This window comes from Odontesthes bonariensis, chromosome 10 (genome assembly GCF_027942865.1).
Source record: "Odontesthes bonariensis isolate fOdoBon6 chromosome 10, fOdoBon6.hap1, whole genome shotgun sequence".
Lineage (NCBI taxonomy): Eukaryota > Metazoa > Chordata > Actinopteri > Atheriniformes > Atherinopsidae > Odontesthes > Odontesthes bonariensis.
Window position 1 is genome coordinate 34,389,829 of NC_134515.1, and position 16,916 is coordinate 34,406,744.

The 16,916-nt window shown below is 38.3% G+C and overlaps 1 protein-coding gene across 5 annotated transcripts in view; it reads left to right on the forward strand.

Annotated features, from left to right (window-relative positions):
- Nucleotides 1–16,916, forward strand: part of LOC142390025 (neural cell adhesion molecule L1-like) — a 92,578-nt gene that overhangs the window by 29,026 nt on the left and 46,636 nt on the right. For all 5 annotated transcript variants that reach the window (XM_075475341.1, XM_075475343.1, XM_075475342.1 and 2 more), the window contains 5 exons: nucleotides 7,840–7,962; nucleotides 8,396–8,566; nucleotides 11,847–11,961; nucleotides 12,163–12,347; nucleotides 13,159–13,290. In XM_075475341.1, the coding sequence (XP_075331456.1) occupies nucleotides 7,840–7,962; nucleotides 8,396–8,566; nucleotides 11,847–11,961; nucleotides 12,163–12,347; nucleotides 13,159–13,290 (726 nt within the window). The remainder of the gene's footprint in view (nucleotides 1–7,839; nucleotides 7,963–8,395; nucleotides 8,567–11,846; nucleotides 11,962–12,162; nucleotides 12,348–13,158; nucleotides 13,291–16,916) is intronic.

Genomic DNA, 16,916 nt, shown 5'->3' on the forward strand with positions numbered 1-16,916 from the left:
TGTGTTTTCAGTACTCTCCTTCCTTTTGCAACATATTGTAGTTGGATTCATAGTCTCTGTGAGTTGCCCCTCCCATTTCCTGCTCGCAAGAGATATTATATTGCAGCAGAAAAAGCATTATTTCCAAATGCTCTGTCGTCAACATTCAATCAAGGTTGGAAAAAGAGAATAGAAAAGAGTCCCAAAACTGTTCCCCATTGCTTCAGGATCACTCAAAATTCATATTATAACCGCTTTTGCTCTATACGTTATTAATATCCTCTCAGCCGATGTGGATATCCTGATAGTTCTTTGTGAATATGGTTAACACCTTACTCATGTACAGTCGTAATCTTCTGGCAGAAATGGTGCATTTTCTGGAAAAACTCCTGATAATTTCAGCCATGACTATAAGTGTTCCTTCTGAAGTGATGCATCCTTAGAGTGGAGAAACTTGGCCTTTAGTGCCCCAGCACCTGATGAGTTTGCCAGCAAACTGAAAGCACTGTTGGAGGCTGAGGAAAAGACTATGGATGACCTTAAATCTCTGCTGCCTAACAAAATACTAACTCTGCTGTGTATATCTCTGCGTACATTTGTTTGAAAAGACCAGTAAACCTCCAACCGAAGGTGGTTACTGTCCTCTATGCATTTTTTTTCAGGAATCCAGCCTGTTCCAACTGAAGAGCAGTTTGGTCATTAGCTTGAGCAAGAATGGCTCATGGTGGAAGAGAGTGAATGTACAGAGGGAGAAAAGGCACATACTAACGCATCACTTAAGACGGACAGCACTAGAAATTATCAGTGACAGCCTCTCACTCTGATTCTGTCCCAGGTGACTACCTGAAAACACTAGAGAGTGGCTTGGAACTGCAGAATCTTCAGAAGATGATCTCTATTTTGCTCAATGAAAGATGCACGCCTGAAGCAGTCTATCGCTAAAGTTGTTTAGAGAGGTGGCCTTTCCTTCGGCTACAAACTCTATTGGTGCAGCTGCTAAAAGGAGCCATTGTTTATTATGTGATGCTGATTCAGTTATGCTTAATAGAAAAAGAGGAACAGGCGCTAACCTCTCTAGAACTTGTGAGATTCATGCAGAAGAGGAGGGTTCAAGGATGAAGCTCAACACTTCAGTTCATCCAGCGAAAACTAATCAGGCAGCTGATGATAAACAAACGGAGATTCAAAGCCAAAAAACCCAAACCAACGAAGTCAATTCTTTGGTAGTGGCTGTAGTACCTAAGTCCTTTACTCCCTCAGCTGTGAACCAAGTCAATACTTCGGGCTTGTAGCTTTAAAGAAGGACACTATGTCAGACTATTGCCCAAAACCCCACAGTGTTAGCGCAAGTGCTAATTTCACCACAACAAGAATATGCGACAAGCATCCTTCTTCTAGAAAGTACAAAATAATTTGCAGCAAAGACTCCAAGCCTTTCTTCATAGATTGAACCATTTCCCAAGGAATATGGTAACAAACGCAGAGGCCATTAGCATTAACAATAGCTCCACACGCCTAAGTTAAAGGAAATATATTTTCTGTAATTCACATACACTGTATTGATTTTTTCTTTTAAAGTTGTTGTTGCGATAATGTTCAAATCTCCCCTATGTGAAATGAGCTGATGTTAGTTATAATTTTGCATGCAAACTAACCATGCTTTGTTTAATCTGGCACCTTAAACATATGTCGGACACTAACATCTGAAGTACTCTGTCAGAACTGTACCCACAGACAGGGATTTAAACATCAAGTTTAAAGTTTCCTTTATTGTGCTGTAGTTTGCACATTTACATACTTAATAACTGCTCGTTGCGAAGGTCGATGCTCAGTTTCATAGCCTTCATCCTGCTCTGGAGTCATATTTGCCCCAGACTGACATGTAGAGACCAGAAGACTTTTGAGACTGAAACTGGAGTTTAGTTATTAGCTTCTGGCTGAGCCAGTGGTCTCATAATTGATGATTTTCATTGACTATTTTATTGAATTCTAAGAACTATCCTTGGACATTTAACAATACTCTAACCATTTTTCACTGTTTAGGATAGTATACCTACTTAATAATTGCTAATAACTAAGCCATCTCCTGCTAGATCACTTATTAAAAAAGAATTTATATCAAGGACGGCTTGAACTATTTTAATTCAAACTAAACAAGGGAAAGGACAGACATAAAGAATTATCCTGGGGTTGGTTGTCTTAAAGGGACACTATGTAATAAATTAAGTCATTTATTAGCTCAAATCAACATATTCATTCATAAGTTAGTCCTCATTGGTGTAAAATGATCTCTGTCAAAAATCTCACTTATCCTCCTGAGTGAAGAATAACTTGTCTGTATCTACATAGAGCAGGTAAGCTCTATGGACAGCTGGAGTTGCCATTTGTTTCAACAGATGCCCTGGTAAGATCCTGTGTAACAAGGTGGATATGGATGGACATTGGGTTGCTTGTGTTTTGAATATTGATAACATCCTCATTATTCTAGTTAATATCTATGGGTACAATAGTGATCAAAATAATAAATGTTTGTTACATGAGATATCAACAGTCATAAGAGAACTTAATACAAATTTTCCTACTGATCATATAGTGGTTGGAGGTGATTTTAATCTAACCCCTGATGAATGGATGGATAGATGGCCTTCGAGACTTTTAAGAGAGTGTAAAAACCCTATCATAGAAAACTTTACTAACAGCAACAATTTGATAGATATCTGGAGAACCTTGAATAAAGATATCAAACAATTTACTTGGTACAAACCCAATGGTCAAATTAGATCACGCATCGATTATTGGTTGATATCTTATTCAATTTCACAGCATGTTACAGAGACGATGATCTCTAATTGTCCTTTGAGTGACCATTGTACTATTAATCTGAGACTAAAAAACAAAGATCCAAATAATAAATTTAAAGATTATTGGAAATTTAATTCCCAATTGCTAAGGAATTTGGAATACTGTAACTCTATTAAAAAACTAATTTTGGATATTAAAAATGATGACAACATTAGCACATCAATATCTAAATGGGAATTTCTCAAATTTAGTATTAGAAAATTCTCAATCTCATTTAGTAAAAAACTAAACCAACAAAAGAGAGAAGAAGAAACAAATGTGGTTAAAGAACTTATGACTCTTTATAGCAAGTTAGATTGGACTGAGGAAGAAAAAGAAAGAATTAATAACCTGCAATGCCAATTAGATGTGATGTACTTGAATAAAGCCAAGGGTGCCTATGTGAGGTCCAGAGCCAGATGGATAGAAGAAGGAGAAAAAAACACAGCCTATTTTTGCAACCTTGAAAAACGCAGACAAGAACATAATTCAATCTGTAGTTTATTGATCAATGGAGAAGAATGCACAGATCCTAAACGCATTTCAAATGAAGTTTTTAAGTTTTATAGTAACCTTTACAAATCCTCGTACTCAGAGCAAAATGTCACATCCTTTTTTGACAAAATCAAGAATTTAATTCCGGTAATTGATGATAACTTTAAAGATATTTGTGACGAAAATTTGACTATCAATGAATTTGATCTTGCTATTAAAAACATGGCTTCTAATCGATCACCAGGGCCGGATGGAATAACAACAAACTTCTATAAACACTTTTGGGAAGATATCAAATTCTTACTGTCTCAAGCTTTAGTTGAATGCATTAATCAAAAAGAGCTCATGGAAACAATGAAACAAGGGGTAATAAAATTGATTCCAAAACCTGGAAAAGATAAAAAAAATTTAAACAACCTTAGACCTATAACACTATTAAATACGGACTACAAGATATTTACAAAAGTTTTGGCTACAAGATTAAAAACCGGTATCTCTAAAATAATTAGCCCAACACAATCAGGATTCCTCAAAGGAAGGTCGATCCATAATAATATCCGTCTGGTTCTAGATCTTATTGATTACAATCATCTAATTAAGGATGATGGTTTTATGATGTTCCTGGACTTCCGCAAAGCATTTGACTCAATTGAACATGCTTTCATTATTAACACACTTAAACATTTTGGGTTTGGTAAAGTATTTCTTGATATGATTACAATGTTACACACTGATGTTAACAGCTGTGTTTCTCTCTCAGAAGGTACATGTTCCAGATTCAGGGTAGAAAGAGGCATCAGGCAGGGTTGCAGCATTTCACCTCTTTTATTCATTATAGCCACTGAACTACTAGCTATTACTGTTTTAAATTCAAATATTGAAGGGTTAGACATAAACAACCACAAATTGATTATAAGTCAGCTTGCTGATGATACAACTATATTTTTAAGAAATAAGGATCAAATCCCATTAGCCTTAGAAACAATAAAGTTTTTTTCTCAGGCCTCAGGTTTGCACCTGAATCTGGACAAATGTGAACTCATGAGTATCCATGACTGTTCTGATTCTTCGTTGTATGATATGCCTGTCAAAGAGGAGACCAGATATCTAGGGATTTGGATAACTAAATGTGAAGAAGTTAGTGAAAAAAAGAATATTCAAAATACTATTGACAAGTGCAAAAAAACTTTAAATAATTGGCTACAAAGAGACTTAACGCTATTCGGTAGAACCATGTTAACCAAGGTTGAATCATTATCCAGATTGATTTATCCAGCATACTCCCTCGCCATCCCACCTAGAATTATAAAAGAAATCAATAGAATGAACTTTAATTTCATATGGAAAAATAAGCATCACTACATCAAAAATGGAGATTTGATAAAGGATTATGAGGATGGTGGCTTAAAAGCAATTGATTTTGAAATTATGAATGGTATATTGAAGATCAAATGGCTTCGTTCTTTTTTAAGAAATCATGATGAGATATGGTTCTCGCTACCTTCTCTTGTTTTTGAGAAAGTTGGAGGCATTGATTTTCTCTTAGTCTGTGATTTTGAAATTTCAAAACTGCCCATAAAATTATCCAAATTTCATCAACAGCTTTTGTTAAATTGGAAACTGATGTTCAAGCATAATTTCAGCCCTCATAATGTACCATTGTGGAATAATCGGGTAATATTGAGTGGAAGGAAGTCTGTGTTTATGGAAGACTGGATGACTAAACAAATTTGGTCTGTTAGACACATAATGGATGATAATGGAAACATTCTTGAATTGAATTATTTTAATGCTAAATATAGCTTGTGTTGTTCCAGTGCGACTTATAGGAAAGTTATACATAATATCCCACAAGCCCTTATCCAATCCGTGAAGAACAATATCTTGATCATTCCAACTCCAAATTTACATAAAATAAAATTAGATGATTTGGACCTAGTAAGTGATAAATGTAATAATAAATTTTTAAGACAGTATTCAGTAAACACCTTATACCCAGGTATAGCAAGAAGCTCATTCATTCTTAGAAATTATAACAAATGTGAAAAATCAAATATTCGGACAAAATACTTAAAATTCCCAGTTCCCCCAAAATGTAAAGAAGTTCATTTCAAAAGTATAAACAACATCTATCCCTCAAATGAATTTTTAAAAAGAAGATTTAAATTTGTTGTAGAAAACTGTTATAACTGCAAAATAAATTTGGAAACAACAGAACACCTATTTTATGAATGTGAGACTGTCCAAAATTTGTGGAAATCTCTACATGACTTATTATCATCCAGTTCCATGAGCACAGATTTTTGGTCTTTTCAAGATATCCAAGTAGGCGTAATCCTCAAAGATAAGAAAACAGAGTTCTTGATAAATAACCTCATCATCATCACAAAATTTTATATTCACAAGTGTCGATATGCCAAATCCCCACCTTCATGGCTTGCATTAAAAAATAATATATCCTCATTACAAAAATGTTTGAAACATATAAATAATCCCCATGCAAATAAATTATACACACTCATAGAAGATCTTAACCTGTCCTGACCTCTTGTAACTGTTTAGAAGTTATTTATTTTATTCATTTATTTTTTATTATCCCCCTTTTTATTTTATTTTTTTTTTATCTTGGGCATTTAAGATCCTTCAAGTTGTTTTTCTATATGTGGAGGTGTAAATATGTAAAGTTAAAAATAATAATTGTTTACTTCTGAGTATGTCATTGTTTTGTCTATGTGACATTTGAATAAAAAAAAAAAATAAAATAAAAAAAAATGTTCGACTACATGATGCGGGTGAAGTAATTTAAACATTTTGAGGAAACAGAGTTTTGATTATTTTATCATTCCTGAGCAAACTCTGCATGAATAAATGAATAAAGCTCTCAGATGGAATGCATTGTTCAGCATCTAAAAAAAAAAAAAAAAAAATGTTCGACTACATGATGCGGGTGAAGTAATTTAAACATTTTGAGGAAACAGAGTTTTGATTATTTTATCATTCCTGAGCAAACTCTGCATGAATAAATGAATAAAGCTCTCAGATGGAATGCATTGTTCAGCATCTAAAAAAAAAAAAAAAAAAAAAATGTTCGACTACATGATGCGGGTGAAGTAATTTAAACATTTTGAGGAAACAGAGTTTTGATTATTTTATCATTCCTGAGCAAACTCTGCATGAATAAATGAATAAAGCTCTCAGATGGAATGCATTGTTCAGCATCTAAAAAAAAAAAAAAAAAAAAAAAAAAAAAAAAGGTAAGCTCTATGGAGGCTGCCATGTCCTTCCGGTCTATGAAAAACGACGAAGTGCCGAGAGGGACATAAAGCACTTCGAATCGCGATTTCCCCACCAGGCCTACAAGCGGAAATGAAGTCATTGTGACGTCATTTCCGCCAAATGGCTTATTACAGCCTCTAATGCTAAATAGATTTTATTCCTTGGCACATATGTCTTTGTGTTCATTAGCTTTCTTTTTGTAAGTGCATCATCTTCTTCTTTTTATTATTATTCCTATGCTCCCCCTGGCTATCTTCTTTTTGGCGTTATGCTCACATTTGTAAACTGTTATTTTGTTGATTTACTAATAAAGTTTAAAAAAAAAAAAAAAAGCTAAATAGATTTTATCTCGTAAATTATCCCACTAATAATGCATTGATTGTTACCAAACTTCTGCCGTAGTATACATAGGCTCTTAACTCACAAAACGAGGCATTAGAAAGTTTGTAAGTTTACCAGGAGTTTATTTACCGCTGCTAATGCTCCTATTGCTAATGCTGCTAATGCTAACGCTGCGTCGACGTCACTTCCGGTAACTCCCGGAATATGACTAATTGCATTGCTTGCACACCAAAGGAGATGTTATGTTATCTGACATGTTATCTGTCATCTGTATTTATAGTGTTGTTGTATTTGTGTTATGTAATCCTTTGTACTGTGTGTCTTGATTTCTTTTTGTTTGTATGGACCTTGAGTCGGAAGCTATAGCTTCTTGAATCTTGACACATTCCGCTTGCCGTAGTTCAAGAAGTTGCAGCGCACATTTGAAAACGTGAGGCGCTAGAGAGCAAATTCATTCAACTTTGCAAAATAAAATTGCACCACTAGATGGGGGAAGAAATTACATAATGTCACTTTAATTGATGGCCCTTTTTATTATTATCTAAATCGTATATCTTATAATCGTATACGATTATCCTTACAAATACTTTTAAAAGAAATGGCACTACAGAAAATGTTAAGCAAAAAACTGGTATACAGCAGGAAAAAAAAAAAAATCGCAAAAAAAATGTTTTAATTGGTAATTCATTTTCACTGCATTGTAACTAAGTTAAGATAAAGTTAATCTAAATCTATTTCATTTTACTTTCTGTCATTTTAAGATTGTTTTCCTCGTGGGCTTTGTAGTTCATGTAAAGAACTTTGCTGATTGCCGTTGATCAAAACTATCATTTTCAATTCTCTGTAAGAGATATTCCAAAGCTGTTTTAGTTTTATGTTGATGTTTTTATTTTGCTACTGTTTCAGCTCAACCGGTTCTTTTAAAACAACAGAAGCTACATAAGAGAGCTTATGACGGAGAGAGTATCATCCTAACTTGCAATCCTCCAGAGAGCTCTGCTCCTCCACACATCCACTGGATGGACAAAAGTGAGTCTGTCTTTTATGTTTTATTTTCAACTATTGACAAAAGACATGTACTTTTTTGTGATTACTGTTTCTGCTCTGATTGGCTTTAAAACAACAAAACTTCCGAACCTTTATAGAATTTGTAACATTTCAGCATTGAGCCCTGTTGAATGACTTGCATTAAGCTGCTCTGGAGACAGTTTCTACTCAAACTAATGAATTTAACACTGTCAGCTGTGTCGTGACACTGTTTTTCTTAATCTCACCTTATCTCCATGTCCTGTCCTGTCACATATGAAAGTGAGTGCACAAAGGAAGGTTGTTTCAAGTAGATTGTCACACCACAATGAGAACTAAAACGTAAAACATCCAGGTGTAATTCTTTGCATGATGTTTTTTCACCTTGCCAACATTATACTGTGACTTGTCTGGCTCTTCGTTTCTTGTTTGGCAGAGATGGTGCACATAACACAGAGCGAGAGAATAATAATTGGCCTGGACGGAAACTTGTACTTTTCAAATCTTGTGGAATCTGACAGCAGGGAGGACTACATCTGCAATGCCCAATATGCAGCGGCCAGGACTATCCTACCCGTGACTGCTGTCAATCTCACAGTCATGCCCAGTGAGTGCCCCCACACAAAAGTGCACATCCAGGATGCAAACTAACAAGCATACAAAACTCAATTAAATTGAATTCAGTGAGGTAAGATTTAAACAATAATAATAGTAAATTATATTTTTTATATTTTCATACACATAGGGCCATAATCAAACAAACCCATCTTGCCAAGCACTCTTTTCTATGATTGGGTTCAAAATATCCAGGGTATCTTTCGGTGATCTGGCTGAACTAACCCAAACAATGGAGATTTAACTCAGTGGTACTACTGTATGACGCTGGTTATAAACATTGAAAGTCAGCTGAGGTTTTCCAACTCTGGATGTGTGCAAGTTCTGTTAAACTGGTGAGTGAGCATCAGATTACGTATCACAACAATACATTTACAGCAAGTTTAAAAGCAAACATGGCTGCTGAAGCCAAAGCAAGGCGGAAGCTGACTTTTAAAATAAATATTGCATTAGCTGACTATTAATTTGTAAATGAATACGCTTCCCCGATATCACTGCCACTTCATTAAAGCACAAGTAGATCTTCATGACAATTGTGTATAATACTAATATACAACAGGTGTTGTTGTTTTTTTTTAGGAATTTTGGAATGTTTCTTATTCTGTTTGTTGCAACACTGACTATCTTAAATCCCAATCACTCGAAATAAAGAACAAACACAACAGCATTTCAGTTAAGTAAGGTGTTTTATTGTAAATGCCTTAGTTGATTTTCTGCCATTCAGGTTTTAAAGTGTCTCTAAAGAATTTGTCACAGTTGTGCTCATTGGCTACCCTACAGCTATGGGATATAACACCAATACAGTAGAAACAAAACTCTTTCTACACCTATACACATGAATTTGTTGTCATGCTTTAAAGCAGAGATACTCATTGCGCGGCTCGCGAGCCACATGCGGTTCCTCAAGCTTTAATTGGTGGCTCGCACTTGCATACTAGCTTATATCAATATGGTAGCCTACCAATAACAAAACATTTTTTCAAATAACACACAGCGAATACTGCAGAGTATTAGGTATTTTTTTTAATTAATTTTGTGTTTTTGTAGTATTTCACTACAAAAGTATTTTTATTAAGTATTAATTAAGGCTTAATGGTGTTTCCTAAAGGGGGCACTGTTAAACCTGGCAACGCAGCCCGCTTAAACCACCGTCACACTTGACCGCAGTGCACGCTAGCTCCTTTAGCCAGCGCGAGATGCAGGCACAATGGATCGGTTTTTAATTAAAAAAGGGCAAAAACCAGCACAAAAACCATGCTCATCTTGAATGTCTCACTATAGCCCCTTTCACACTGCCGAATAACCCGCGTTTAATTCGCGAATTTAGCGTGTCCGCTGTTGCGTTCACACTGCCGACCCGGGCTGCCGCATCAACTCGACTCGCCTTTCGACCCGCGTCGGACCCTAGTCTTTTTGCCGAGCCGAGTTTGATGTGAACGCAATCGACTCGGGTCGGACGTGGGCGTGACGTGAGGAGTTTAAAAGACAGAATGGACAGCTGATTCAGAACAACAGCGACAGGTGAGGACAAATTTTACTCTGTTTTAGCCTACATCAAGTTCGAGACATTTTTTAATATGGCCAACTGGGGAGACAAGGAGGTCCGCGAGCTCCTCAGCCTCCGAGCAGAGGACGTTATTTTTATATGGACCTCTGCTGGAAGGGCTGGCGAGAAAGATGGGAGAGCGCGGTTTCCCACGCACCGTAAAGTAACATCTCCATGAACATACAATTGCATAAACGATATCTCAAGGTGTCCCGCCATCGTTTGTTTGAAAAATTTGATGCAGACAGGTGTATTTAACCCTACCTCCGACGCATGGCTTGTGCCTACGTCATTGTACACGCACAGCATTTTATGTGTTTCGTGTGACGCTCTGCCACTAGGCAACGCCCCCTGAACTCGGCTTCAGGCGACACGGGTCACCCTGACACGCCAAGCGTTCACATTGCTCGACGCGGGTCGAAGGTGCAGTTTGGACCCGCTAAGGTAGCGGGTCTCAGTGTGAAAGGGGCTTATGATTACAACAACAAACTACAAATACAACATGAAGAAAGTCACAGACATGCATGCCAGCTTCCGCTCATCCCAGTATTAAGGCAAATGTGGTCTTAATTGAAAATGTATTGGCTGTGTTGTTTCTTTTTTTTTGTGGGATGTTTTATATGTAGAAATGCATATTTGGAAACCTGCACCCAGACAAACTTGAATTTTGCACAAAAAAAATTGCTTTGCCTACCTTCCAGTTGTTTGATGGCCAATTTGTGCTCTGAGGTACAAGCTGATCCTCAGTTGTAGTTTCTTTCCTGGCTTGTCTTTCTCCATAAATGTTGGCAAATTATCCAGGTCTGGGCCAGAAAAGGACCCTTGACTTCCTTACTAACATTTTATGAAAAAGGTTATTTATAAAAAATACTTGAAAACAAAAATGCTAAATTTCTTCAAAGTTATTGCTGGAGTCAAAAAGGCAGTCAATAATAACAATGGAGGGGATTTGTTGCAGTTGAATTTACTCAACAAAAAGAAATTAACCCGACTCTGACCCTGGTAATGAACTGATACTGCTCTCGGGCTGTGCCTTTCATACAATTCAGCTGGAATGAGCTTATAAAGGGCTCTACCCATTTATCACTGTGGGCCCATACTGTGGCTTACTTGTATACTTTTATTGACTAAATCTAATTGTGCACTGCAAGATGACCCACAACAGAGCCTTCCTCCTGCTTATCTGGAGGCCTCTGGTCATGTATGCGCTCATTCCTTCTCCTTACAGTACAGCAGTGTTCTTGCCACATCTTCAGAGGTTTCTAACTGCGTCCTGTTGTGCTCTTTTCAGGCTCAACCATAGCCCTCTCTGGTCTAACCCTATTTCCAGAGGACAGCTAACTGCTAAACTAAAATGTATTTTGCATGCATTAACAACAATAAGATATATATTTGTCATGTAATACATCCATGCGTGTGCGATATAATTCCCAAGAAAATATTGAGCTGTTAAATCAGTGGTTCTCACATTTCCCATAATACAACTCCATAGCATCCTTAATTAGACCGTTTTACTTCTTTCAAACTCTACACTTCTTATTTGTGATATATAATTTGCTTAAAAAGAGTGAACTCTCTATCCTAATGTTAATGTACTGTAAAACCGAATAGTGAGGATCTCACTGCTGCAATATGGAGTATGAGGCAGTTGGATTATAGTTTCATTTGGAATGAAATACAGTTCAGTGTGTATTGATCTCAAATGTTTCTGTTTCTCTCTCCTTAGGTAATGATATCATTCCTGGCAGAAAACCGCACTTCTTCCGTCCCACTGGCCACCATACCTCTGTGCAGGCCCTCAGGGGTCAGAGTGTCACCCTCGAATGTATCCCCAAAGGCCTGTAAGGATATCAGTATGTTTGTGTTAAACGTGTGTTTAATATATCCATATAACTGTATTAATTAAAGTCTTTTTTCTCCATTTTGCCTCAGCGGTCTTCTCCCATTCATCTCCTTCATCACCTTGATGATCAGTTCTTTCACGCAGTCACATCCCCCTTTTATAGCTCTCTGTTCACTCTGTCATTTGAATGTGTCTGCAGACCCACTCCAAAGGTGGAATGGAGGAAGAAGGATGGTGATTTAAGGGAAACAACTGGCAATGTGGAAAATCATGACCGCTGGCTATACTTCAACAGCATCACCCAGGCCGATGACGGGGAGTACCAGTGTAAAGCCTTCAACATCCAGGGGTCCATCACACACTCCTTCACTGTCACTGTGGAAGGTAAGCTGCTGCACACCAGATGGGAAATTGGGCTTTTTTGTGTGTGAACAAGTCACTCACATATTAGTTTTGACTCTGTGATTGATGGCAAATTCTAAAAGCTGAAATACTGAGTTTTGAGACAACTGCTTTATTAAAGGTGAAATGATTGAATAATAAACACATTATAATATTACATCATTTGGCATTCATGGCTTTTGTCAACCTCAGGACTTTGTTAGCAATTGTTAGCATCCTCCCACTTTTTAACATGAAGCTGGAGTTTGATTTCTTTTATATTGTTTCGTACACAGTGATTTAACAATTCCCTACAGATTGCATGAAAGGTCAGAAACAACCAACGACATTTAACAGAATTGGAATTGCTGCTCATGCCTTTGCAATTACGTGTTCAAATTATTATTAATTTTCTTTTCATTTTGTGGCTTTGGTTCCCTTTTTCTGTGGAATTAAAAAAAATGGGCAAATGTATTAAAACAATGTACAGAGACAGAAATTTCCCTCATATTGTGTTTTGGCTGATAAATCGATTATCCCGACAATGCAATAATGAGAAAAGAGATCATTTTGAAACTGTGCCTTTTATGACTTAACTAAAATCCAGAGACTGTACTTTAGATACAGAATTATCCTTCTAATTACTTTTATTTATAACCATGATATTCAAGTTGCATTACTCAAAATTGCATTGGTGATGTTTGGCGATGGATTTCTATTATAGTTTTTCTTTAGTTTTGTTGCTTTCTTTGACAGTTTTATATGAAGTGGGTTGCAAGTGGATTTTATTTGTTTGTATGTTTACTTTTCATAGCGGCTCCCTACTGGTTGAAGGAAACCCAGAACCTGAATTATGCTCCGGGGGAAACTGTACGATTGGACTGTCTGGCTGGCGGTACACCGACTCCTGCTGTCACCTGGAGCATCAATGGACAACCAATTGAAAGTATAGCATATTTCTCATTGTGCTAATGTTTGTGTTGGTTTTTATTTTCTTTTTTTGCAGTTTAAGTTGAGTATATTGAGAGTCTAACTCAGGTATTTTGATTGCTTAAGAAATAAAAAAGAATAAAATAAGATAAATTAAATCAAGCAAGTAGAGATGAACAGCCCTCACACCTTGGCGGAACTCTGGCCTGTGTCGCAACAGAGGACAATGGTGGCAGCCGCATTGAGGTGTCCGTGCCTGAGCTCGTTAGGGAAGTTGCTCAAAGTTGCTCAGAGGATGAGCATCCATCAGGTGGATCGATGTTGGTGTTCAGACATGTTCAGGCCAGGACAGTTATTAAGCATGCAAAATATGAGCCCTGTAGAACAATGTGAGACAGACATTTGACAGGAAGTCACCGGAATAATGACAGCGTGCAGCTGGAGGCCTCTCCCCTGTGCCAAAGCATGTTGTGATGTAGGCTGAAATGCAGGTGGTGGATTGCCTTGGAATGGCACATAAAAGTGTCATGGCTCTTCCTGTTCCCAGTGGGTGGGGGTAGCTGGTAGCTGAGTGTGACAAAAACTTCATGAACTTTTAATCAGGCATGTCTTAATAATGTTGTCAGTAATTTTCAGACTTCTGTGATCAAATCTGTGGGAGAGTTTATTCAAATCTAACTTGTATAAAACGCCAAAATGTAGATTAAAAATAGCCTACTTCTTTTTGTGTTTGGACTATACCTCCAAGAGACTCTTTTGTCAGTCTTGACATGTTCTATCAGAAGTTTCCTGAATGTCCAGGAGCTGCAGGTACAGGGCTGCCACAAAAGGTGCTGTGGAGGCATTTTGCCTTAAAAATGCCAGAATTGAAAGATGCAGAGTTTGTATCCTACAAGCATCCTACATGTGCTGGAAACATGTGACTTTCTGTTACCAGTGGGTGGGGCCATAGCAAAGACAGAATAGTATAGAGCAGTGGTCCCCAACCGTTTTTGCGCCATGGACCAGTTTAATGTCAGACAATATTTTCACAGAACGGCCTTTAAGGTGAGAGCCGGTCGCCGCATATTATGCAGAGCGGGCTTGATGCGTGGGAATCACCTGTCACGATAAATCCATATTTTAAGTAGGTCTCCTGGTATTGTCTGTTAAATGCAGCTTTCTTTTTCTTAGTGGTCATAAGCCCCTTTCACACTGCGACCCGCTACCTTAGCGGGTCCAAATTGCACCTTCGACCCGCGTCGAGCAATGTGAACGCTTGGCGTGTCAGGGCGACCCGTGTCGCCTGAAGCTGAGTTCAGGGGGCGTTGCCTAGTGGCAGAGCGTCACACGAAACACATAAAATGCTGGGCGTGTACAGTGACGTAGGCACAAGCCATGCGTCGGAGGTAGGGTTAAATACACCTGTCTGCATTAAATTTTTCAAACAAACGATGGCGGGACACCTTGAGATATCGTTTATGCAATTGTATATGCAGTTCATGGAGATGTTACTTTACGGTGCGTGGGAAACCGCGCTCTCCCATCTTTCTCGCCAGCCCTTCCAGCAGAGGTCCATCTTTCACCGTCCCCGAAATGTGGCGGTAAATAACGTCCTCTGCTCGGAGGCTGAGGAGCTCACGGACCTCCTTGTCTCCCCAGTTGGCCATATTAAAAAATGTCTCCAACTTGATGTAGGCTAAAACAGAGTAAAACTTGTCCTCACCTGTCGCTGTTGTTCTGAATCAGCTGTCCATTCTGTCTTTTAAACTCCTCACGTCACGCCACGCCCACGTCCGACCCGCGTCGATTGCGTTCACATCAAACTCGGCTCGGCAAAAAGACTAGGGTCCGACGCGGGTCGAAAGGCGAGTCGAGTTGACGCGGCAGCCCGAACGCAACAGCGGACACGCTAAATTCGCGAATTAAACGCGGGTTATTCGGCAGTGTGAAAGGGGCTATAGGCTCTTCTTCTGTCTCTTCACTGGGCCTTTTCCCCTTTGCAAATAAACTTTCCAAAGACAAGCATCTTGACACGTGTCAAGAGTGAGTCATAGACGGATGTAATGGAGAGAATTCCGTAATATTTTTTTTTTTTTTTTTAATAATTTGTTTATTTGGACATTATCAGTAGACCCAAAATCAGTGTCACAGGAGAAGGAATTACAATATACATTTCTCATTTCCATTTCTTTTTCATACAACACACAAAACAAGAACAAAAGAAAAGAAACCCCATCCACCCTCCCCTCCCCCATTGGTCTGTACTTATAGTTTCACCCAAGCAAACCTAAGCATATTATAGTCTATATAATGTGCTCTAATCTATGGCTAGTACTTTAAAAAATTTGGGTTGGAAACTGCAAAATAAGAGAGGAAAGGCCGCCATGTAGTGAAAAAATTCTCAACTGATCCTCTTAAAGAAAATTAGATTTTTTCCAGTTTTAAGAATAACATCACATCCTCTATCCAGGTATGCAGTCCTGGAGCAATTGGTGACTTCCAATGTAGGAGGATACGTCTACGGGCAATTAGAGAGGCGAATGATAGTATATTCAATTTTTGTGCGCTGAACGTAGGGTAGTTCAGAGGCACCCCAAAAATAGCAATAAGTGGACAAGGTTTTATATCAGTCTCTAAAACTTCAGACATTTCCAAAATTTCCAAAAACCTGTCAGCTTTGAACAGGTCCAAAAAGTGTGGGCAAGATGTGATGGAACAAAGGTACATCTATTACAGCCTCACTAGTACCAGGAAAATATTTTGCCAATTTGGCTTTGCTTAAGTGCATCCTATGTACCACCTTTAAACTGTATTAGGTTAAGACAGGCACATGATGTAGAATAATTCACTTGTAGTTTGGCTTTATCCCACCATTCGTCCTGAAACTGAACTTCCAGTTCGGCCTCCCATTCACATTTGATTTTGTCAAGAGGAGAGGGGTTTAATTTCAGAATAAAAGTATATAATTTGGATGTTAGTCCCACTTGCATAAATGGTTAATTTTTCAAAGTTAAACATTGTTCAGACTCTGATAATAAATAAAATGGAAATAATGTAAGTTATTTATTCTTTCTGTGCGACCCGGTACCAAACCAGGGCCCGGGGGTTGGGGGCCGCTGGTATGGAGCTAAGAGTGTGATCATATGTGAAGTTTAATGCAGTTTGGATGTAAAATATAGCAGATTCGTTAACTTTGAGGGGCCGCCACACTTACGCCCATTAACGAAAACTCAAGCTTGGGATCATATTTTTTGACAAATATCTTAAAATTACAGGGACCAATTTTTCACACCTCTGTGGTGAAATCAGTAGGAGGAGTTCTTTCAGATGTCAAATGTAAAGCCGGAGTTATAGTTGACACGCGTCACGCGTCACGCGTCACGCTGTCACGCTGTCACGGCGGTGGCGGACCGTGACGTCAAAATGCCGTTTCAGGCCTGGCGCTTCCCTTGAAAAGACGGCCCTGCGCGTTGTCGTGCACCAGTCGATTTTTGTAACTTGGCTGCGCCGAGAACAACGAACCGGATGGACCGATGTGAGACCGGCTCAGTCAGGAGGTGCATTTGTACAGGCACCTGTACGAAACTGCAGTGAAAAAGCACAGGGAGCACGTAAACTCCCAAAACTCGTGGACAGAGATTGTCAGAACTTTGGGGAAAG